General features: G+C 34.0%; 2 protein-coding genes and 1 long non-coding RNA gene across 3 annotated transcripts in view; 1 reads left to right on the top strand and 2 right to left on the bottom strand.

The window, feature by feature from the left end:
- LOC106662892 (neuronal PAS domain-containing protein 4) overlaps positions 1-3,944 on the bottom strand; it is a 185,417-nt gene extending 181,473 nt beyond the window's left edge. The window contains exon 1 of the mRNA XM_014387332.2: positions 3,643-3,944. Within this exon, the coding sequence (XP_014242818.1) occupies positions 3,643-3,653 (11 nt within the window). The 5' untranslated portion in view covers positions 3,654-3,944. The remainder of the gene's footprint in view (positions 1-3,642) is intronic.
- Positions 3,945-10,242: 6,298 nt separating this feature from the next.
- LOC106662893 lies at positions 10,243-11,529 on the top strand. Its single transcript, XR_001339972.2, has 3 exons — positions 10,243-10,392; positions 10,473-10,533; positions 11,257-11,529. It is a non-coding gene; the product is annotated as an uncharacterized LOC106662893 (long non-coding RNA).
- Positions 11,530-14,957: 3,428 nt separating this feature from the next.
- LOC106662913 lies at positions 14,958-18,341 on the bottom strand. Its single transcript, XM_014387361.2, has 4 exons — positions 18,230-18,341; positions 18,017-18,101; positions 15,255-15,390; positions 14,958-15,197 (listed from the first exon to the last, which is right to left on the bottom strand). The coding sequence occupies exons 2-4, from the start codon at positions 18,089-18,091 to the stop codon at positions 15,016-15,018; spliced, it is 393 nt and encodes a 130-aa protein (XP_014242847.1). The 5' UTR covers positions 18,092-18,101; positions 18,230-18,341; the 3' UTR covers positions 14,958-15,015.
- Between the last annotated feature and the right edge of the window lie 5,078 nt (positions 18,342-23,419).

Here is a 23,419-nt window from a genome sequence, read left to right as displayed (position 1 = left end):
AAACTTCAATATATTTACAGATAGCAGTAAACTTGAAATTGGGGTGCGCAATGGTAGTACAAGAGTCGTACAAGAACCAATTTATGGCAAGCAATATAGGAAGGTAGAACAATGTTCGAACAGCCAAGCAGAGTTACTGGCAATCGTTGAAGATCGTACCAAGAAAATTGGCTAACGTACTAAAGTGTAAAGTAGAAAAATAACACTACCAAGTGACAGCCCACAAAATCGAAAATCTAAGAAGCCATGTGACTGACAGCATCCTGCAAAACTATGGTCGATATGTCGAATGTTGGTGCCTCGGAGGCAGGAATGAAAGCGCAAAACAATACGCTAAAGAAACAGCGCAAAATAGCTTATTGCCTGTCTCATTTGACAAAAGACTCCGTCATTTTGGAAGAGTTAAGGAGGCACATAATTTCAGAGTGAAAGATTGTTTAGAGGGTAGTAATAAATAAAATAAACTTATTGTTCGATAGTCAGCTGTCATCTTGGTCTGCCTATCCTAGCTGATTTTTCCACCCAGAGCGATTCGACTATTGCCATCTTCTTTGCTCGGGGTCCACAGAAATCACCCAGGATAGGCAGCCCAAGATGATAGGTAACCATCAAACAATAATAGGTTTATCAACCCGCAAACCACTAGAGGAAATCTCACAATACAATAAACTGTTAAAATAAGATAATAATTGGAGTAGGTCAAAATAAAATCACACACATACAAAAGAGAGAGAGAGAAAGAGAGAGAGAGAGAGAGAGAGAAAGAGAAAGAGAAAGAGAGAGAGAGATGAAGATGATCAAAACCTTCAGAACTACTTATGGTATTTAAATACAACAATCATCTAGGGGTTTCTAAGGTCTGGGATTTATATTATGAACTTTCTCAAACATTCTCTTTATAGTTACTTTCCTATCAACACCTTTGTAATCCAGCAGGTATCAGAAGACACGTTAACTTTAAAAGAAGTAACTCTAAGTTCGGGAGAGTAACTCGGGAAAGTTCTATTTAACAAAGATAGAAAGTAGCTTTATCGTTTCCGATCATCCCTGTCTGCATTCTATCACTAGTTTTGTCTGTCAGGCGCGTTTCGTCATTTCGTCAACTACAATCTGTCTGAATACGCGGACCAGGATGATTGAAAACGATAAACTACAACAGCAACAGTTCCAGAAGCGATCCACAAATTTTTCACAAAGATGGAAGAGACAAAGAAGAGATTCTGCAGTAAAACGTTATATGGTGGAAAAAACTATAAATCATTGTCAACGCTATTAAATGGTATACATTTGATTGGATATTTTTTCATAGACATGTTTTTACTGTAAATCTGTCCTCTGAAAAAAGTGTGCATCTTTGATAAACTGATAATTATTTGAGATGAAAATAATACGTCTATTTGCAACATGTCTAGCGTTCTATACTTATAATTTTAATGTCTTTCGTAGAAAATATCAACAACGGCGTCAAATTGAGATTCCTTTTGTCTACCGAGTGATGAAGATGACAGGGTAGACAATATCGGAAACGACTAATCAAACCGGAACCTTTATGGGGTGATCAATTATACGGCATCACTGCCTTCTAAACTAAGTATCGTTTCCCATGAAAAGTGAATACAGCTTGCAACAACTTCTGATCGGTTTTCATCGTATAAGATGTCAGATTATAAAAGGCCATCACAAACCAGTGGTACAAGAGAATCTTAATCTGGTTGAGTTAAGACTTTTTTTTAAACTCCGGGGCGAATCACTGTCTGAATTACAAGCCATGGCTAGAAAAGGACTCGAATGTTGAAATGTACTGTTATTTAAATATAAGAGAGGATTCTTATAATTTCTTAGCTGTATGTCCAAACTCAGGGAGGTAAGAGCTTCTCTTATTGCGGCAAGAAAAACCTCCTGAGGGAAAATATTCTTCCATTTCAAACCTCGACAGACTGAAGTCCCTTAACTAAGTACGCCCAAGACGCCTAGAGATTTGAATGGTTATCGGATGTAAGCGCCTTTGCACCGTCTTTGTTTTAAATCCGTTTGCTTTTTATGTACAATATTTTTTTTTTAAATCAACCTGGGAATATTTTCTAATTAGGATTATTACGTTTTAGTTTTGCCACTTTATACAGTTTTTTTAGTTTTTGTTTAAGTTGTAAAATTGTAAAAATTATAAATTGTATAACTATAAGATTTTACTAAAGTTTTATGATTATTATTTTTTCAAATAAATTATCTACAACCGAAAATATATAAGTTGTATGAAATATTATTGCGTTTGTCATATCGTAATGAACTGCAACATGCCATATACCACACCATATTTGTAAACATTCTGAATTTTAAAAAATCCATAGACGATTGTTCTCAAGTAATAAACAATAATTTCATAATAACTCTTAACAGATATATAGTACTTATTATTACGTATGTAACATTTTTCCTAAACGGATTATGGAAATATGTGTGCTATATTTCAGTCGCTCATAATTATGATCTGATAGACACCACCGTTAAAGTCTCCACTAACCCATGGCTGTTTTATGAGTTTACTTTCCATAAATGAAGTAACAGAATTTCAGAAATTCCAGTTAGTAAAACTAAACATTTCCACATTGGTAATCAACTTTATATTTTCATATATATAAAAAAACCTACTATATTTTAAAATACTATATTATGTAAGGTAGGTAGCATTTTATTTGACAAATATATTTACATATACAATTCACAAAACTAACTTTTTTTACAAATTTAATTTAAATTTCGCAAATTAAGTAAAAGGCAAAGACAAAATAAGAATAAATACTTAATTTGTTATGATACAAGGATGTAAAATTTTTTTTTAAATAGTAAAGTTCCTCGAAATTTCCATACACACTAATTTATTAAATTTAAAATGGTATGTTCCTGTTCTGAAAATTTCACTGTACAGACATAAAAAAAGGACCAGTAAGGTCGTAGCTTTTAAAAAAAGAAAAAAAATCCAATTAGAAGTACAAACATAAACATGTGAATAACAAAGTACGATCACATCATCGAAAATTGATGAACCGATGTTGTTAAAAAAGCAGAACGACTTGATAACGGATAAGAACTTTTTTCTGGTAAATGAACACATTCGATAATTTGAATAACGGAAAACATTTTCAGGTTAACTCCACAGTCGAGTCTTTATCAAACAATGAACAAAATAGAGATCATAAATATTACTAATAGTGAGTGTCTGGAGAGTAAAAGTAAATTATTAGCGAGAATGGTGTGGGTTCAATCCCGCCCTGAGAAATAAATGTCGAGTACTCTGGGGGAGTGAATCTGACCAGATTGCTATATTTGTGGTGATGATTGTGTGTTTAGTTAATTGTTTATTTTTTAATTGACAACCTGAGTTACAAATGAGAAATTAGCATTTTAGGACATATAAAAGCAGAGAATCAGTGACCAGATCGAAGCGGACAAATGGCTACAGTTTAATACAAAAAACGTGTAAAAGACGAGAAAAAGAAGAAAAGGAGGGCTGGTGATGACCTAAGTTGATTGTCGGCCTATAAACCACCCATTTTATATAAAATCAAATGTTGATGAATTTCACGTGTCTTGTCGAAAGTGATTTGAACGGTGGATCACAAGAGAAATTCTAGACGGACTTACCGGGTGAACATGGTATGGTTGGGGTTGTTCGCCGCCAGTTTGACTTTAATCCAGACTAAGGAGGGAAAAGAGTTCAAAATGGCACACCGAAAAGTTGTCGCCGCGTAAAATCAGGCAGTGACGGCACGGCACTTTCACAGATCTCGCGTCATTTCGTTCCTCGTGGTCGGCATGAGCGCTCGCGAGAATGGCATGGGAACGACTGAACAGGAAATCCTCCTAGGTGATCCTCCCATTTCCAGAGCTGGCGAATCGGGCCGCCTTCTGCTACCCCATTGGTGAAGACCCTTCCTCTTGCCCTCCCCGCTCCTTGAGATCCTTCCAATTCCAGCTAGACTCTTCCACAAATACATTCCCCTCTCACGCTCCAGTTTAATCGATTTGCCTCTTATCTTCCTTCATCGCCCTGAAATTTTTCACCCCGGTATTCCTTCCTGAACTAGATTATTCAAAAAGAAGAGTTCCGATGTTGAAAACATATACTGTTGACTCATGATTTTATATGTACTAGTAATTAGTGGCAGTATTTGGTATTGCGACTGTTAGACATTTTCGGACATTCTTCCATTTTCATCATTCCTAATGATTACCTTATACATTCCTGTTTCAACCGACTCCAGAAAATAGTTAATAACCTTTTTCAAGCGTTTCCGCAGACGTATTCAGTAGTTCTTTACAAATCATTATATCATATCTACTAGTCATCATCGCTGATGATACGTCATTCAAAATAATTAGATTGTTAATTGTTTTCTTTTTAATTATAATTCTTGATTTTAGAACAGACTTGCTTTGGAAAATGAGGAACAGCATCCCTCATATGTACTATCTCATACTGAGATCTTTTCAAGGGACAGATTTTTTCGAGTGAGTCAGGAAACTTCTCACCTTATATACGCATTAGGGCGGGTGTTCCTCAGGGAAACATACTTGGCCCATTTCTATTTTCAATATACACGACAGATATTCCTACACTTTCGCTGATGATATAGCGATTCTTTCACGTAATTCGAACACCTCCATAAACACTCAACAGTACAACAAGACCTGAATGAATTAACTTGTACGGTTCACAAAGTGGAGAATGAAAATCAATCTAAAGAAAAGCGTACAGATAAATTTAACCCTGTGCAAAAGTACCCTATTGCCTACCATTGACCTGGTACATGATCATGGACTTTTCATGGATAAACTTACATACTTATCTATTACTTGATAAACTGACTTGAAATCCCTACACAAGACTGAAAAGACAAGAAACAACCCGACGTTATACATTATCACTGATATCGATATATTGCTAGAAACTGTCATTTGGTTTTTTTAAAGTTTTATAGAAAGTAAAGTTTTTTGCCGTTTCACTGCCTATCAATTTTTGATATAATGTTCCTTAAGGGGAAATTTTATGTATGTAGTTCTTTTAAAAGAATCTATATACCTATAACAAAAAATTTAATATTTTGTTTAGAAAGGTAAACCTTATAATAAAATGTAAAATACTAATATTCTTGTTTTTCTTGTCTTTTAAAAATGCAGATGCTAATGATGGTGAAAAAACAAATTAAAAAATATATGGAATCGTTTTTTAACAAAAGCCACAAATTAAAAAGATAAATTACTCTTAAAATTGTCATTATTAACAAAAGTCAGAATAACAGATGATTTTTGTCTTGTGAGATATTTAGCACAAGATGCAAAAGTAGTGAATTTATATTCATGCACATACTGGCATGAACATTTAAAAAATAACTGGTTAAATTTCATTACCTTAAAATCATTATATGGATGGTTTACATCATGGTTTACATAATTTTTACAAGTGAGTTTTGAGTTACAACTAAAGGATTAATGAAACAATTACTATTCCCCCCCCCCCCCATGAGGCAATGCCATAAGTTATAGAATGAGCAATATTGTGTGTAACAATACTAAATTCATAAAATTGCTCAAAACTCTAGATTTATATAAAAAAAAGTTTTCTTAATTGGGAAAATAAGGAGTCAATGTGTAATTTGAATATTAAATTTGAATTTAATGTTATACCCAAGTACTTAAGTAATTAGTACCACGTACTGAAGGAATAGGTGAACAACTACATGTTCTGCCACTATGAAAAATGAAATTGTGTTTATTTTTTCGTTTAGTGAGAAAACGTTACATTTATTATTGTTTAGAAGTAGGAAATTTGAATTTAACCATAATTTAATCAACTTCAGAATATTGGTAATAGTTTTAAATAAACTATCGATATTTAAGCAAGTATCATCGCATAGCTAAAATGTTTTACAGACATTTTATTACTTTCCAAAAGATAATTAATATATAATAGAAAAAAATAATGGAAGCGAAAATGGTACCTTGTATTCCCAAGTCAACAATTTTTATATTTATTCTATTGGACTGTTGGATAACTTTAAATCCAACATCAGTCACCTCAAAACGATTGGATAGAAAAACAGACTCTCCTTCACCTTTATTAACATTAATTTTTGAAAAGAAATCAGGAATTTTAAACTTCATAATTTAAAAAATTAAAGTACCAAGTTTCTGACAAATGATAATGTCAAAAGTTATAAGTTGATCAAAGAACACCAAAAATTCATCTAAATTATGATTCAAACTTATAATATTAAAATTAACTATTCATTGGCAACGTCTAAGATCCTCACAAATAAAACAAGTTAAGCTATTATTGGATTCAAGTCGTTGTTGCAAAAAGTCAGCCGTAAAACATAAAAAATGAAAAATATTACACGGTCGCTCCCAAAAATAAGATGATTAAATTTTTCAGCAAAAGGGAATTACATTTTATAAATAATAACGAAATCAAATAAGAAAATAATATCTAAACAAACCATAAAATAGAAAAACAAACGCGTACGCAAAAAATGAAAGAATTAACCTTACGTAATATAAAGCATGTTAGTTTTTAGAACTCCAATTTTAAAAAAAATTAATTTCAGTAGACCCCCTCTAGTCCATAAATATTGATAATTATTAAATTCACTAGTTTTAGTGGTCCGCTTGACCAATTAATATCTTTCAATTAATTAAGGTTTTTAGTGAATTTAATAACATAAAATGAAGCATATCTTCACTAAAGCTCTCCGTGGCCATTTCATTTGTCGCCGAGAATCAAATAGATTACACGACATTTGAAAAATGGCAAAAGGAGGGAAAATTCAAAAGATGGGGGTGAGATGGGAAGTTGGTGTCCGAGTGGATCGAAGTCACGATGTCTTGGGTGGTAGAGCAGCGGCGTATCAAGGCGAAGGTCGGGGGTTCGAATCCCGCTAGTGACACTGACTTTTTTATCTAAACTAAAAACCTTAATTAATTGATAATTATGTTCCCCTTGCTCAGGACATGAGGATTCTTCGTTTCTTGGCGAGAGTCTCAGATATCCAGGTGGGCTGTATTAAAACCCTCATTCTCGTAGTGAAAGAACTTTTAATGTTTCTTGTTAGAATGAATTCCTTATAAGTAAGATTTCATAAATTCAACAATTAAAGGAGTGGCTGAGCCTTCAACAGCAAATGACGGTCGATAAACGCGTCTTTTCTAATAGGATCACCCAAAGACAGACATTTTTTTCTATAAAAACGAAAGTCCTTTGTGAGTCCTCTAATGTCAAGAATGTTGCCAAGAAATTTTTGATCCAAGGCATCAATTTACAAATCATGTTAATTTATGGTTTGCTTCGGTTGAGAGTTTTTTACTGTTTAAAGCATCAATCTCCCGTTGTTCCTTCAGTTAACTCCCGTATTTATTCAATTCCAAGAGATTTCTTCAAATTTAGTGTGAAGTGAATCAACTGACTTCCGATATGAAGATGGAACCTCCTCAAGTCCATTAAATAATTCAGCTCGTACCTTCTTAATTAGATCCATAACAACTTTTCACTTTTGAACAGTTACACTTCGCCTTGAGTTCTCGGTTTCTTCCTTCCGTAAGTCCCTTGACTTAACACAAGAACAATGAAAGTTCAAATCACAATCGACACAATTTATCTTTAAAGCGATTTTGGTAATTGTGAGATTTCCTCCTGTGGTCTACGTGATGACAAAACCTACTGTTTGATAGTTGCCTATCATTCTGGTCTGCCTATCATCCCTGGTGATTTCTGAGGACCCAAGCGAAATACGTTTTTGGTTATGTTCATAACACACAATGCAAATTTCATCATTTACAGCATGTTCAAAATACTAAGTGATTCCTTTTTGCTCTTTTTATAAAATAAAAAAACAAATTCAATGTAGTAAAGTACAATATATTTCATCGCATCAACCGTATTAAATATTTATCAAATCATAACAAAGGTTGATAGCTTTCTTTTTACTTCATTTCATCCTACATAAGAATGTATTTAAGAATAGTTCTTTTATTTAGTTTTCAGGCAATCAAAAAAATATGAAGCTACAACGTAAACATAAACTATTTCAATTAATTATATTTTATATCTAAGATCTTATTTGACATGAAAAAGCTAGTGTCATGAGCAGGATTCGAACCAGACTCCAATAGCTTACTCACATAACAAGGAGCAACAAGTTCGAGGGGAGCTTCAGCTAAACAGAACTTTGGGGATGCCTACTGATACTGATGCCATGACCCCTAAATTCAGTTTTGAGAAAAAATTTCTAATCAAAATACCCTGTAGAGCAGACTGGGAGAAAGGGGTCGGGGAAAACCGAATATGGGTCAGGAGCTGGCATTTATGGAAATAAACCAGGTCTAGAATTCATGTAAGCCTTGATCAATACGACACCATTTTTCAAGCGGAAACTGTGGCTATTGAACATTATGCCAAAGAGATAAAAAGGCTAGGGAATGTCAATAGAAGAATAGCCGTCTAATCGAAAAGCCAGGCGGACCTGAAGGCAACTGCCGCAACGACGGTAAAGTCCAGAGACGTTTAGGAAATTACCCTTGTCTGGGTGCCAGGGCACACTGGGCGGGTGGGCAACGAAGATATAAATTGGCCAGGGAAAGTTCAATGAGGATACCTATTGGCCCTGAACCCTTTTAAGTCTAGCCCAGGTCCCAGGCATGCGAAACGTTTAACAAAGGACCATCGCAAAAACGAACTGCAGAACTACTAAATCTAGGACGCTATGACTAGAATGATAGTTGTACTGCTTACTGGACCCTGCAGACTCCAGAGGCATATGTGTCGACTCAAAGTGGCAGAAACAAGCCTGTGCAGAAGAAGAAATAGCGGAACACGTCCTCTGTTGGTGTGAAGGCTTATGTAGGCTGAGAGTCCTAGTCCTGAGAGGAAAAGCAATGGCCTGATGCACAGCCCTTGAAAAAGCTTTGGGGTCTGGTAAAAAGCCTGAAGCTTACCGAGGAGCTCTAGATAAAAAAATAGAGATGCACAATAGACCAACACTGGTGTGCACAGGCAGAAAAGAGGCCGGCTCCTATTTAATCTAATCTAGGTTAACACAAGAACAATGAAAGTTCAAATCACAATCGACACAATTTATCTTTAAAGTGATTTTAGTAATGGTGAGATTTCCTCCTGTGGTCTGCGTTATGACAAAACCTATTGTTTGATAATTACCTATCATTCTGGTCTGCCTAATACCCTGGTTGATTTCTGTGGAATCCATGAGTTCTATGGGCCCAAGCACAAAAGATGGCGAAATAGGTATCTATCAAACAATGGGTTCTTGGTAATGACCACTGAGTGCAAATTTCATCACTTGCTGCATGTTCAAAATACTAAGTGTACTATTTGTTCTTTTAATAAAATAAAAAGATTCAATGCAGTTAATTAGAGAACGTTCTATTCCATCAGCTGTATTAAATATCTATCAATTTATGATAAAAGTCGATAGCTTTCTTATTACTTTATTTTATCCTACATAAGAATGTATTTAAGATTATTTGGAGATCGTGAGATGCTGTTGGTGTGACGTAGGTTTAGAAAAACATTTTCTTTATCGTGCCAACGTTTCAATCTTTATTGAGATCATCTTCAGGGCTCAAAGTGTTTGTTTTCTGTGTAGATTATTACTGTGTGTCTGGGTTGAGAATTCTCCCAGAAAACAAACACTTTGAGCCCTGATGATCTCAATAAAGATCGAAAAGTTGGCACGATAAAGAAAATGTTTTTCTAAAAACGTCACACCAGACCGCATCTCACGATCTCCGAATAATCATTAATTAACGGTTACTAAATAACACACACAAACGTATTTAAGGTTGGTTTTTTAGTTTTCAAGCAATCGAAAAAAAATTATGGAGCTACAACGTAACCGTAAACTATTTTAATTAATTATACTTTCATATCTAAGATCTTGGGTGAGATAAAAGCAGTGACACGAGCAGGACGACCATAGCCCAAGTGGTAAGTCCAGCCGCGATTGAGCAGAAGGTTGTGAGTTCTGATGTATTGGATCTTCTTGAGGTCATTTTACAGGTGAATAAAGAACATCACTATTGGGTTTCACCAAGCTTTCGGCGAATGTTCCGCCATCATCAGAGCCTAATTTATTAAAAAAACAAAATTTACATGAACAGAGTTACATAACACATCTTATATAAACACATTACAAAAATACAATTACGTACTTAACCCAGTTGTTAGGAAAATTAAATTTATTGCACGTTTGTTGTTTTTTGAAGTGAAGGTGAAAATGAATCTATATACTGAAAAACAAAAACCGTCTTGCTTAAAAGTCTACTGACCCTCATCGGTCATCCTTTGGTTTCATTTTTTCATACGTTAACACTAAATCTCAGGTACATGTATTTCTTTATCACAGATACGTTATATACATACTTTTTTACTGTTTTTTAACTTAAAATTATAATTTAACTAGCTACAACTATGTACAAAGATTCGAAGAAAATTGGGAACACACATCGGATGGTTATAACATGGTAAGGGACCTATCCCTATTATCAATCCCGGTGTAATTAGACATACCAACGTCACTTTGCGCTTTATTTCGATTCATGAACAGTTGCCGGATTCCCGAATATGCCATGATGGAGCCCAGTCGATCCATTTGTAAATTATAAGTGTTTTTCGTAACATGAACAAAGACTTTTTCCAAAAGTAGTCGTCTCTCCTAGTTCAACTCTCTGCCCGGGATCCCAGAGGAGTCCAACTTGAAGAAATGACCACTTTCCGTCGCATGTGTTGCCAATCCCGTGGTTTTCTTTCTATTTATACAGTCCAGTCTATGTTGGTTCATTCTTTGTTTTGTTTGCCCAACATATTGGATGTGGCAACCCGCACATGACAACTTGTAAATGACACTCGACTGTGAGCTTATTGGCTCCTTCGCCTTTAGGTTTGAATGTAAACATCTATTATAATCTATCTATCTAGGTTATTTTTAAATTTATACGTGATGATTTCCCCCATCTTATCTTTAAACAATTTCTTGATTTTCGGGGATACATTAGGAACATATATGATTGATCTAAATGAAATTGGTTTATCACACCCCTCCATCATGACATTGGGGTTAATGTTATCCATTAGAGCAGTATTCTGAACATATTTTCCTTTAAATGCATTTATGAGCCACTTGCCAGTGCCAACGGGTAGTGGTTTGTTTTTAGCATTTTGTGGACCTTGGCTGTATTTTGTTCCAGATATTTTCAGTCGCTCAAGCCCAAGGCTCGGTTTATCAAATTTCTGGCACAGTTCACCTTTAGAGAGAAAGAATGGGAAGAGTTGAAATACAGGAACCTATCATTGCTAGTGGGCTTTCTGTACTAATTGGTCGTTAATCTGTAATCATTTCTTTCGATGACCAAATCCGAGTATGGAAGTTTACCATTGTTCTCCTCCTCCACTGTAAACTTCATTTTCGATTCATTTTCACCTTCGCTTCAAAAAAACAACAAACATGTGCAATAAATTTAATTTTCCTAACAACTGGGTTAAGTACGTAATTGTATTTTTGTAATGTGTTTATATAAAATGTGTTATGTAACTCTTTTCATGTAAATTTTGTTTTTTTAATAAATTAGGCCCTGATGATGGCGGAACATTCGCCGAAAGCTTGGTGAAACCCAATAGTGAAGTTCTTTATTCACCTGTAAAATGACCTCAAGAATACAACATCAGTTTAAACTACGTAGGTCGATCAACGTCAACTAGAGTTGTGGGTTCTAATCTAATGAGTTTAGATAAGAAGAAAGTAATTAAAACAATTGATAGTCAATTGTGACTACCAAATGCATATATGGATTAACGTAACAATAAACTTAATCGTTTGCACTCTGATCAGTGTCAGTCGTGTACATAAAATACAAACATACGTTAATAAATTCAAACAAATAAATATGTATAAATTAATCTAATTGATATACCTGTATGAATCTTCGATGTTGTACATTGGGTTTGTCATTAAACAGTACCCTTTTAAGATGTATACTTACTACCTTTTCTGTAGGCCAATATGGTTTCTCAGAGTCCTGAACCCTACATTGGCTTAGCAGCATAAAAAGCGGATACTTCTTAAAATAGATCCTAAAGGAGTCCAAAACCTAGTGGAACTGAGGCATGCAAAGAGATTCTAGAAGGACCATCCGCAAAACTTACAAAAGGATTACTGGAAGGCAACAGCAACCAAACCAGGATTCTGGTTGGACTCCTGACAGGGCACTGCCACATAAGAAGGCGCATGCCCCGCATGGTCCTTACAGGTACACACAGAAGAAACACTGTGCAGATTCTGCCAGGAAGAGTAGGAGACCGCCAAATACATTCTATGTTTCTGGGAAAGTCTATGTAGGTGCAGGTTCTTGCAACTAGGACAAGAAAAACCACAAGCAAGATCCTACACCAAGGAGCCGCTGGCAAAGCTGTGGAGGCTGATTAATAACCCGAAGCTGGCCAGTGAGTTATAACTTGGAGCACAATACATCTATTCAGATCGAGTTGCAGTAGGCCTTGTGGCCGCCTCTTCAATCCCTATCCCTACCCTACCTTTTCTGTAATGTAGAACACTGTTTGTTAACGAGCAAGCGGACTGTATTCTTTAGAACAACAAATTTTGAACAATTTAAAATAAAAATAGAATAAAATAAAAAAGACTCACCTTCCAGCCGAGATTCCTAGAAGCTCGACGATTAAAACGATCAAAAGGGGGAAGACGGTGGAGATCCGCTGGCAACAGGTTACCTCGCCACGACAATCGCGAATAATAAAAAAGAGACCAAAAAAATGAATTTTGAAAACAATTTTGAAGCCAATGATTTCAACTGCCGATGTGAACTACGTCGGGAGGAGAGAACCGCGTGTAAACTGCCGAATTACGAGTTCAAATTCCAAAAATGTTGGTAGCACTGTTTAGTCCAAATTCCAATTATTTTTCCTTTTTTATTTTCATCTGTACTCAAAAAAATTATTACAAATTTTCCGTTTAATTTTACAATAATTTATCATTTTTGTGCATTACAGTTTTATTTTTGTTGTTTCGATGGGCTCTTCATGTATGTATATGTTTTTTTAGTATTACTATAATTTCAATTATTTATTATTAACATTAATTTACTAATTAATTATTATTATGTTAATTATTTTTACAAAAAGTTCAAATTTATTTGAGTAAGAAATTATATGTACATATTCAGATGGCACTAAAGGCCACCAAGAGCTTCGGAGACTTTATGTGTTTATTCTATATATTCTATTTATATTTATTCTATATATTTATTATATAGAATGTTTATTCTCCTTAAATGCGGTAGCGAGTAATTACACAGCCGAAATGACAGCATAATTAAATCAATAAATATTGTTTGCTCGAACAATACACTGGTCTGGTCGTATACACTTACTTGATGTCCGTCCTGCAGGCCTTAAAAATGATCCTAACTAGGCTGAGAATGGGACACTGTAAAGGCACCAAGGGTTACTGATGGCTCGTCAGCTACCACCGATCTGTCCTTTATGCAATGAAACTATCACACCTCCTTATATCATGTCGCCTGCGTGATAGTATCAGAAATAAGTACGTTTTACTGATCACACTATCCGATGTTTTAGGGGGCTAATCAGGACACACAAGGGCTCACTTTTTAAATGAAGCTAATCTACTTGAAATCTAAACGAGTAATATGCAAGAAATATGGGACTCCCTGTGGCATGCCGGATTTGGTGGGGTACAAGAGGTTTTGCGTTTTTAAACCCAAGGTGCACGGGACTTAAGTGGCGGCACATACACCCACATTCCTTTAAACCCATGTTACACACGATTCCAGCATGGTTTGGTGCAATTGCACCCCTTCTGGTGTGCACTGGTTCCTCAATCCTCCTAAAAGATTTGGGGTTAACATGACCCTTGGTGGTTTGACCCTGAAAATATAAGATTTGGCATTCCAAAATTATGTCAAGACAAGATTGTGGGGTCCCAAAGCTAATGCAGTTAGGGTTGTCGAAGTTAAGAAATCGATAGAGGTATGGTTCAAGTTGTTACTATCTTATTCTCATGTCGCCATGAACCTTGTGCAGTTTCACATAGGCTACTGGTACCTTGGCGGTTATTGCTTTCATTTTCAGTATGCGTTTTTCATTTTTATCAAACGAACCTTGACCTGCCATCCAAATTTCACCCTTAACTTCCTAAGTTTTAAGAATTCCATCTGTAGCCTCATTAGGTGATCTTTTATCACCTATCGATATTCATAATCATATCTGTGTTTATCATAGTATTCATAAATTATTTTCATGTTTAAGCAATAATATGTAGTAATAAGCAAACCTGTGCCGGTTCAACATGAATAATATTCCTTTTTAACAGTTGTCCTTAATTATTTTAGGAAAATCACAAGAGTATGAAAGTTTCCTGTCTGCGTCTGCTTTATCTATACATACTGATTTGTGTCTATCCATACATCCAGTGGTAATTAAGTTCTAGTGCTCCCTGCCCAACAAAGTTGATTATTTCTTACGCTTATACATTTCATGTATGCATTCAGACGCCACACGACTTTTATTTAGGCCTGAATTTAGTACTTGATATCTACCCTTTTTTAGTAAGTATTCCTCAAGCCACATAAGAAAGTACAAGTCTGACGGCTGTGGTAGTTCATTTTGACACAAGATTTTTTTTTTTTTAATTCCTTTATCTAGAACCCAGTGAAGAATGACTTTGGCAGTTCCAAGGTCTTCGATCTGATGTTATTAAAATCTAAAAATAAACCTTTTGTTATTTAGTCACATTATTATATGGTCGAATGAAAATAAATGAGAATTAATAGGACTTATAGAACAGTTTTTGTTCAAACAAAATAGTCCACACTATCCAAAATGTGGAAGGAAGGTAGGAAGAAAAAAGAGGAGATGGTGTAACGTAAAATGTTTTTATTTAAGAAACGTTACATTTTAAGCATGAAAATTATTTATGTCCTCGAGTTGGGTCCTTTCCTTCTACCGAATGTTTGGACAGAGCTGATAAAATGTCTGTTGTACTGAATGCGCCTCTTGGCACGGCCAGTTTTCTTCTTCCTCTTTTCCTGTTTTTCCACCTTGGGAGTTTGCCCCTTAACCTTACCGGCACGAGCCAAAGATCCGTGTACTTTACCTGTATAAAAGGAACAATGTCAAAAATTATAAAATGTGCTAGGCGATAAATACAAACCTCCAATAAGTGGGATTGTCAATTCCAAGTCAAAATTTTGCAATTGGGAAACAGTAATGTCATCATTCAAAGGTGACCCAGCACTGTAAAGGCGGATGTGCTCTGGAGGGATCATCTCCAAAGCTGCAGCTCGAGCCTGAAATTAAAAAAACGTTTGCTAATTTTATTACACACAAGAACTACAATTACTATTTATTACATTTGTAGATTAAGGAACTTCTAAGCTTACCAAGCATGCAAATAATTTTTATTGGCATTAATATATAATTTTTTTCCTTAATGTTCCTTCCTGCCAGATTTTGGGACCTTACAGTAATTGATATAATGATCACGAGTACACAGGGGACAAAATGCTTTGTTTAAATTTTACAACTAAAAAATGATTTTACCTACAGTTTTGCAAATATTTCAAAAACTTAGTTTCAAATTTTGAATTAAAAGTTCGAAAATTATTTTAATTAAAACTGACAAATTAAAGAGTTACAGGGAATTAAATTTCTTTTAAACTGCTGTTCGAACAATCCCCCTTTTCCTGGTCTCCTGATAGAATAGCCATGAACAGTAGATCCTCAGTTTACATTCACTACTGTTGTTTGACTTTTACGACACAATTTTAATTTAAATTTTTGTTTTGTTACAGAGTTGGATATCTGGGTGATAAACATGATGTCACTTGTGATAAACCGCAGGTAAAAGTGAAGGTGTGTAGGCCCCTTAACACCTTCAGTTCAGATATATGTACAGATTTTCTGTAATTTTTGACAGATAACTGTGCAAATAAACTGAAGGTGTGTATTCCTCTTTAAGCCTTCCTGATAGTAATTACTTTACTTTTTATTACTTACTAATTATAAAAACAGGTATATTTATAGTGTTTTTTATTGGTAGTACAGAGATTCCTGACATACAGTGGGACTTAAAATCAGCCTTCTAACGTGTATTGATTTGAAGCAATACAGCAATCAGCCTATATGTTCCAAGTGTTGGTGTGGTGCAAAAATAATTCAAGTTTTGCATAGGTAGTCAAAACTATTTTTAACTTTTATAAAATAAAGAAAATTTATTTGAAATATTTTCCATCACAATCTACACATCTTTGCTAACAGGTAAGAAGCACTTTTATCTGACATAAAAATCTTTTTTCGACTCAAAATAAAATCTTGGAAGGTGTTTTCAGGTTCACCACGTTCTTTAAAATTTTTATCAAAATGTTTAAAAGTGGTTCCAAAACGTGAAGTCCATAGGTAAGAGATCGGGGGAACATGGAGGGTGCAGTAAGTCCTTATCTTATATCCTAAGTCCTTAAGTTTCCACAGGGTTGGCATTGTGATATATGGCCTATTGTTGTGAAGAAGAATCATCCCATTACCGTTTACCAATGCTGGACAAAGATGTTGCGGTTTGACAATATTTCTCTGCTGTGAAATTCAGGAAATTATAGTGACCAACCCCAGTAATACACCACCAAAAGTCGACATCTTTTTTGAGTGAAGATTTGGTTTTGGGATGTGTTTTGGCGCTTCATCCTTGTCCTACAATTAACTAGTACGCCTCCTGTTATCTATCGTACAGAATCCATTTCTCATCAGATGTGATGATTCGATCAACAAATGGATCATTTTGGTCGTGCAACAGAAGAGATGTGCAAATTTCAAATAGTCAATTTTTTGGGCTTCGGTTAGTTCATACGGTACCCACTTGTCAAGCTTCTTTACTTTACCAATTTGCTCCAGGTGGCAAATGATAGGAGAGCGGTCAACACTAAGTTCTTCCAATATTTCCTATGTTGTCTTACATGAATTTCCTTCAATCAACGTTTCGAGTTTGTCGTCATCCACAATGGATGGCCTACCACGGCCTTCCCCGTCTTTGAGATCAAAATCTCCAAAACCATCACTGCACTGTGCATTCGCTAATGCTTACCTCCCCCAAAACTCTATTGATGTTTCACCCAAGGTTCAATTCGTATAAATAAATTTGATGAAACATTGACATTTAATTTCGCAGGTCCTCACTCTTATATAATTCAACATAAACTAAAATCCATTATGTTTAGTGGCCCAATTGACTAAATTACTTCTTTCAATTAATTACTCTTTTAATGTAAGATCTTGGTCGAGACAATAAAGTTAGTGTCATGAGCGGGATTTGAACCCGAAGTATCACTTCACTAACAGCTCTCCGTGGCCACTTCATAAGTCGCCGAGAATCGAATCCTGATTACACGGCATTTGAAAAATGGCAAAAAAGGAAAAAAATGGCAAAAAAGGAAGAAAATGGAGGTTGAAATGGGAAGTTGGTGTAGAAGTGGATCGAAGTCACAACAGCTCAAATGGTTAGGGCAACGGAGTATCCTGCCGAAGGTCGTGGGTTCGAATCACCCTCATGACACTGACTTTTTCATCTCGACCAAGACCTTACATAAAACGAATAATAAACTAAAATGTTTTGTATAAAAGATAACTGTTAAAAGTATTTATTATAAATCCCTAAATTAGATTTGAGGATTTAGCTTTGTTTACACGAAACCTGCAAAAGTAAAAAATCTTTTTAAAACCTGCATTAATTTTGCACCAACCCAGTATAATCAATTTTAAATCAAATGTACAATTTTCCAAAACGGACAATCTCAGAAAAGGAACATGGCCAACCTTCGTTAGGCCACCACGTGTCCATAACCTAACGAGAAGGAATCACGTCTAGCAGAAATATTAAAGCCTTTATACAACAAAAAACTATGGAAAATTGTACTAAAAACGAACCTTGATTGATGAAATCGTCTCATCCTCGTTACATTCCAACGTGTGGGTGGAGAGCCCTCGAACTTGCAACTGCATTATCCTCGATCTGGAAAAGCAGGATAATCAATGGTAATCTGTTCAAATTTTACACCTCCCAATATTTTATTCTATATTTTTATTATACTAAAAAGCTCTAGTTTTTAATAATGAAACTTCACACTACAAAATACTTACGGCTTTTCAAATTGGTGGTCAATCTACGAACGGTAATCTCGACAAAGGCTAGTCAAAGCTCAATACACAACAATAGTGAATGGTGACTTGATCGTCAATTCCACTTTTTTATTCGAAACTTCCACAATTGACTTTCCTCAACCCTAAACAAAATTTATTAAAACCGAAATTAATTAAATCGCCGTTAATTTATTATTTATAATATTATAATTGATCATTTGCGTGTGTTTGCGTATATGAAATTCGGAGCAGGACTGGCGTGGAAGGAACCGCGTATTATCATAAAATTGAAACTGAAAGTTACATAAAACATATTTTATACAGTTATTGTGGAATTATAAAAAATACATAATATAATACTAACCGTTAATATTTATTAACCTTTTTTTTCCTTTGCGTATTTTTAAAAAAATCGTTTAAAATACATATAATTAATTTTTTTTTCTTTTTTTATTATGCAGCTTAATTTTTCATTATGGACAATATGTACTTATTTTCCAGACAAAGCCTATTAAAATTATAGAATAGTTACAAATGTACTTAGGAGAGAACAACTGAATTAGAATCATATTGATTAATGTGATTGTATTTGTTATTGTTATATTTATTATTATAATTTTTGTGGCCATTGTAACATGTAGGTGGTGAATATCCTCTAGTAATATCTGCATAAGACGGTTTATTAAAGTTGGGGACATTGTTAGTTGAATGGCTGTAATAATTGCCATATCTTTTGTTCATTATTATTTTTACTTCCTTAATTTTATTTAATAAATGTAGATAACACAAAACACTATTTGTATTACCCATCAAAACCAAATATCATGCGTGAATTGCCAATATTAATTGCCTAATATTAGCATAGTTGATTGTCTATGTACTGTCTGATAGGTGAATTTTCAGATTGAGGGGTAAAAAGTAATTGTGCCATAATTTGGAGATACTGTTTTTCTTACATACCATGTTGCAATAAGGCTTCCTCACAAATTTCAAAATTTATTTAATTGTAGGCAAAGAGCATTAAACAAAACGTTGGCTGTCATGCCTTCGTTTTCGTGTACTTCTTCAAAATTCCTATTATTTTTTTTAATTTATTCCTGTTTCTTTGGGCGATTGGCGTTAATTCAATTACCATAACTTAATAATATAAAATGTATAATTGTATATTTATAGTAAGTAATAAAGTTCATAAGTAAATAGTCGTGGACTTAGTGTAACCTTCTACAAGACATCCAATTGTACTTAGGCAGTCCATCATTAAATTCCTTGGAATCATCTACTCTAACAATCTGAAATTTTACTTGCATTGTACCTCAATAATTAATAAGGCAAATCATATTTTAGTTTTCTTACATATAACAATAAAAAAATTTAAGGTCTATCCCATTTTAGAGCATTGTATCAGAAAATACTAAGTAATTCAAGAAAATGCACAGCGACGATTTATGTGCACTCTCAGATTTAAAATGATTGGGTACACTGTACAAACTTATTATGGTATCCACAGAACTGTAATCTCCAAACATAAGGTGACCAAAATAATGAACTGATATTTTTCTTAAAAACCCATAAATAATGCATTCAACTCTCCACAATTAATCAATTTACTAAATTTCCATGTTTCATAGTGTAATAACAGATAAAAAATATTATTTTCAAACTCTAATTATAATACAAATTATTTAACATTTAGTCTGCTTCCTTGTCTCATGGTAATGAGTAATAAGCTTCCTTGACATTGTGACACTTTTACCTCCCCTTAAGTCAATTTAAACATTTTTTTTAAATATTGAACATGGTAATTGCGTTTGATTTGTCTATATATTTATATTGTTTTCATTACATTTTTATCATTCCTTGTCACTTCCTTTACATTTGTTTATATTTCTGTTGTTTAATTAATTTTCTTATCATTCCTTCGCACTTTAAAAAAATTCCTTACTTAGAATTTTTTGACCTAAATATCATTTACAATATAATTTTAAAATTTTCCCTAATGTAATTCAGCTGTAAAACTTATTGGCCATAGAGGTTAATATTTTTTTATGTAGCTTTACTTGTTATTTGTTAAAGATGGTTGGTTGAAAATATTTTATTTTCTACGGGCCCTATATTATAATACTTTGGCGTAAAGGGGAAAAAATTGTAGTCTGCAATTATTTCTTTTTAAATATTTAACTCTATAGAAATAAATATGTAAAAAATATTGCAAGAAACTAACCTCATTTGTTAAGAACTGAATTTCTGTATGAATAAAAAGCATGCATAATGAAATTTTAATGGCTGACAAACAGCTGAGGTCATCACCTTCTGTATGTTTTTACTTCTCTTTCTAGCCACTCATGGACATATTTCATCCTGCAGCCATTTGTACGTCTTAATCTGTTACTGACTTTCTGCTTTTATATTGAAACTAAATCAATGTCTTAAATTGCTATCAGTAATTTGTACTTCAGGTTGTTAACTACAGAATAAAGCATACGTATGTATACATCACCACAAACATTCAAGACTGGTAACATTTACTCCCCCAGAGAACTCAATGTTCCCCTCGGGGCAGGGTTGAATCCACTCCATTCTCGCTAATAACTTATTTTACTCTCCACACATCACACTCACCCTAGAGTACTTGATATTCCTCGAGGCAGGGTTGAACCCACTCCTCTCTCGCTAATAAATTACTTTTGCTTTCCAAACATCACACACTCACCCCAGAATACTCAATATTCCTCGGAGGTTAAACAACCCCTTCCTTTCATGCTAATAAATTACTTTTACTCTCCAAATGTCACATACTCACCCTACAGTACTCAATATTCCTCGGAGTGAGGTTAAACAACCCCTTCCTTTCATGCTAATAAATTACATTCATCCCTATAAATGAACATAAACACAACCCCAAACAAAAATGGAAGTCTGGTCGCTAATACTTACTTTTACCCTCTAGATGTCACACACTCACCCCAGAGACCTTGATATTCCTCATTCAAATGGGTTACACCCACTCCATCTTGGCTAAAAATATGTATCGTACATTATTTGCTAAAATACAGCAATAAAAAATAAAATAACTACACATATAAAAAGTGAAAGGAGAAAAAATCAAAGAACACAAAAATAAAGTTAAATGGAATATAACAAATAATAAAAAATTGAAATAAAATTGTAACTACATTTTTTTAAACGAGTGTTTGCAACAGCAGAGTCGTATCTATGCTTGGTGTGTTTTGAAAAAAAAATTAATTGTATGTCGGGTTTGAATGCAGGACTGCTGGATTTGAACCCGGGGCTTTTCCCTTTCAGTGATGGGTGCCATGGCAATGTATAAACCATTGCAGCCACTGATGCCCCATAAATATTTAGTTCTTTAACATATTTATACCTGTATTGCTATGTATGTCTGCCGTATTTTACAAATGGTGTCAGGTCAGAGTTTAGCCCAGTTCATGCACTGTATAATGATAAATTAGTTCTATTGTTTTATGTTCTGTATTCTCTGAAGAAACGATTGCCATAGGATATATGTTTATTTAGTTTTTGTACTGGCTTTCAAGTCCAATGAAGAAAAAATAAATATAATTCTATCCTAAAATTATAAAAAAATAATATGTACGTAACGATATTCAATTCCAACAAGATTCTTGTTGACCTTTGACTGTCCTTGAAATGATTGGTCAGAACTTAGGTTCTCCTGATAACAATGTTTATACCTGCTCAATGATGACTTAAGACTCACTCAGCAGAATTGGCAGATCACTATAAATTTTACTAGTGTTAACACTAGGAATTCAAATTTGTTCAATATTAATTTTTCCAAAATGAATTACATATAGTAAACCACATTTTCTGGATCATGCAAGAAGCTAATGTTTATGATAAATTTGAGACTTATTATTTCAAAGTCATAAAATATCGATTTTATTTTTAAACCATTTTTTTGGTTGTTATATAAGCCATAACTAATATTAATAAATTGTGAAATTTCCTTCTGTAGTTTGCACGGTGATAAACCAACAATTCAACAGTTTTCTACCCTTTTGTACTGATTTTGTCTATCAACGTTTTTCAGAGACGGGGAAAAATCTCCCAGACTGAACAGTGAAGATAATTTTTTATTGTTCTTGTTGAATTCTGTGGGATGATAAACTTGTAGTTTATCTTATCTCCTGATTAGCCTATCTTTGATGACTGCTCTGACAGGTCTTTCTCGTACATCCAGTAGCACATATTAGACTTTTTTCATACACTTCACACTGTTGAGTGTCTATATTGATAATGTTTCTTTTAGCCATGTTAGAGGTTTTTACATGCTTCCACTAAATCACTTTTTACAAGCATTTTGTCTTTATGAAGATTTCCACTCCTGCTAATCCAAACGAAGTAGTTTGATTTTTGTGATCACCTAGAGCCAACACTGTCCTGAAATAACGAAGAAAAACATTGACAGAACAAACTAGGATAGGCAGACTAAAAATGAACAACAAAATTAGTTTCATTGCCTCACAGAACCCACTGAGAAGTTTCACAAGGGAATTTTTAGTTCTCAAAAAATGTGTTTGGTATTTTTGAGTTAAATTAAAATGATATTAGTGGGCATGAATCGTAACATGGAAGAGGGAATGCACTGCTTCTGGTTTCTCTACAAATTTTTACCCTAATAAACCAGTTTTACTGATTGCTTCTGCATTGCAGCAGTTGATAATTCAATTTAATAATATAGTAATTATTAAATTAATAAGATAATTTATTTTAATAGCAATTGATAAGTCAAACAAGGCTCGCCCATTTGATTTGAACAAGTGGAACACAACTATAATCAAGTGCAGTTACAATTTCTGAAGATGCAACGTTCAAATTTGTTCCTTTTTTCTTCTTTTTTTCATTTGTGTAGAAATAAGTACTATTGAACATTTCACACCTTTATTATACAGAAATAGGCTTGCTAAATCCAATTAAAGCATTCAAATTAAACATTAAACTAATGAGCGAAGACGTTTTTTAATCATTGTTATGATTTTGTATTGAGATACAGCACCAAAAATATACCATGTGATGCTATCTTAATATTTTCTTACACTTGAAGACAGACGTAAGATAATTGTTCGGAATGACCAATGCATTTTAAACTGAAATTTCAGATAAATGATTTGAATTAATCATTTGAATAAAAAAATAAACACAAAATATTAA

Source organism: Cimex lectularius, unplaced genomic scaffold, assembly GCF_000648675.2.
Source record: "Cimex lectularius strain Harlan isolate CLEC.00 unplaced genomic scaffold, Clec_2.1 scaffold84, whole genome shotgun sequence".
In the NCBI taxonomy this organism is placed as follows: domain Eukaryota; kingdom Metazoa; phylum Arthropoda; class Insecta; order Hemiptera; family Cimicidae; genus Cimex; species Cimex lectularius.
The sequence above is the reverse complement of the archived record's forward strand: the minus strand, read 5'-3'. Positions and strand labels throughout refer to the sequence as shown.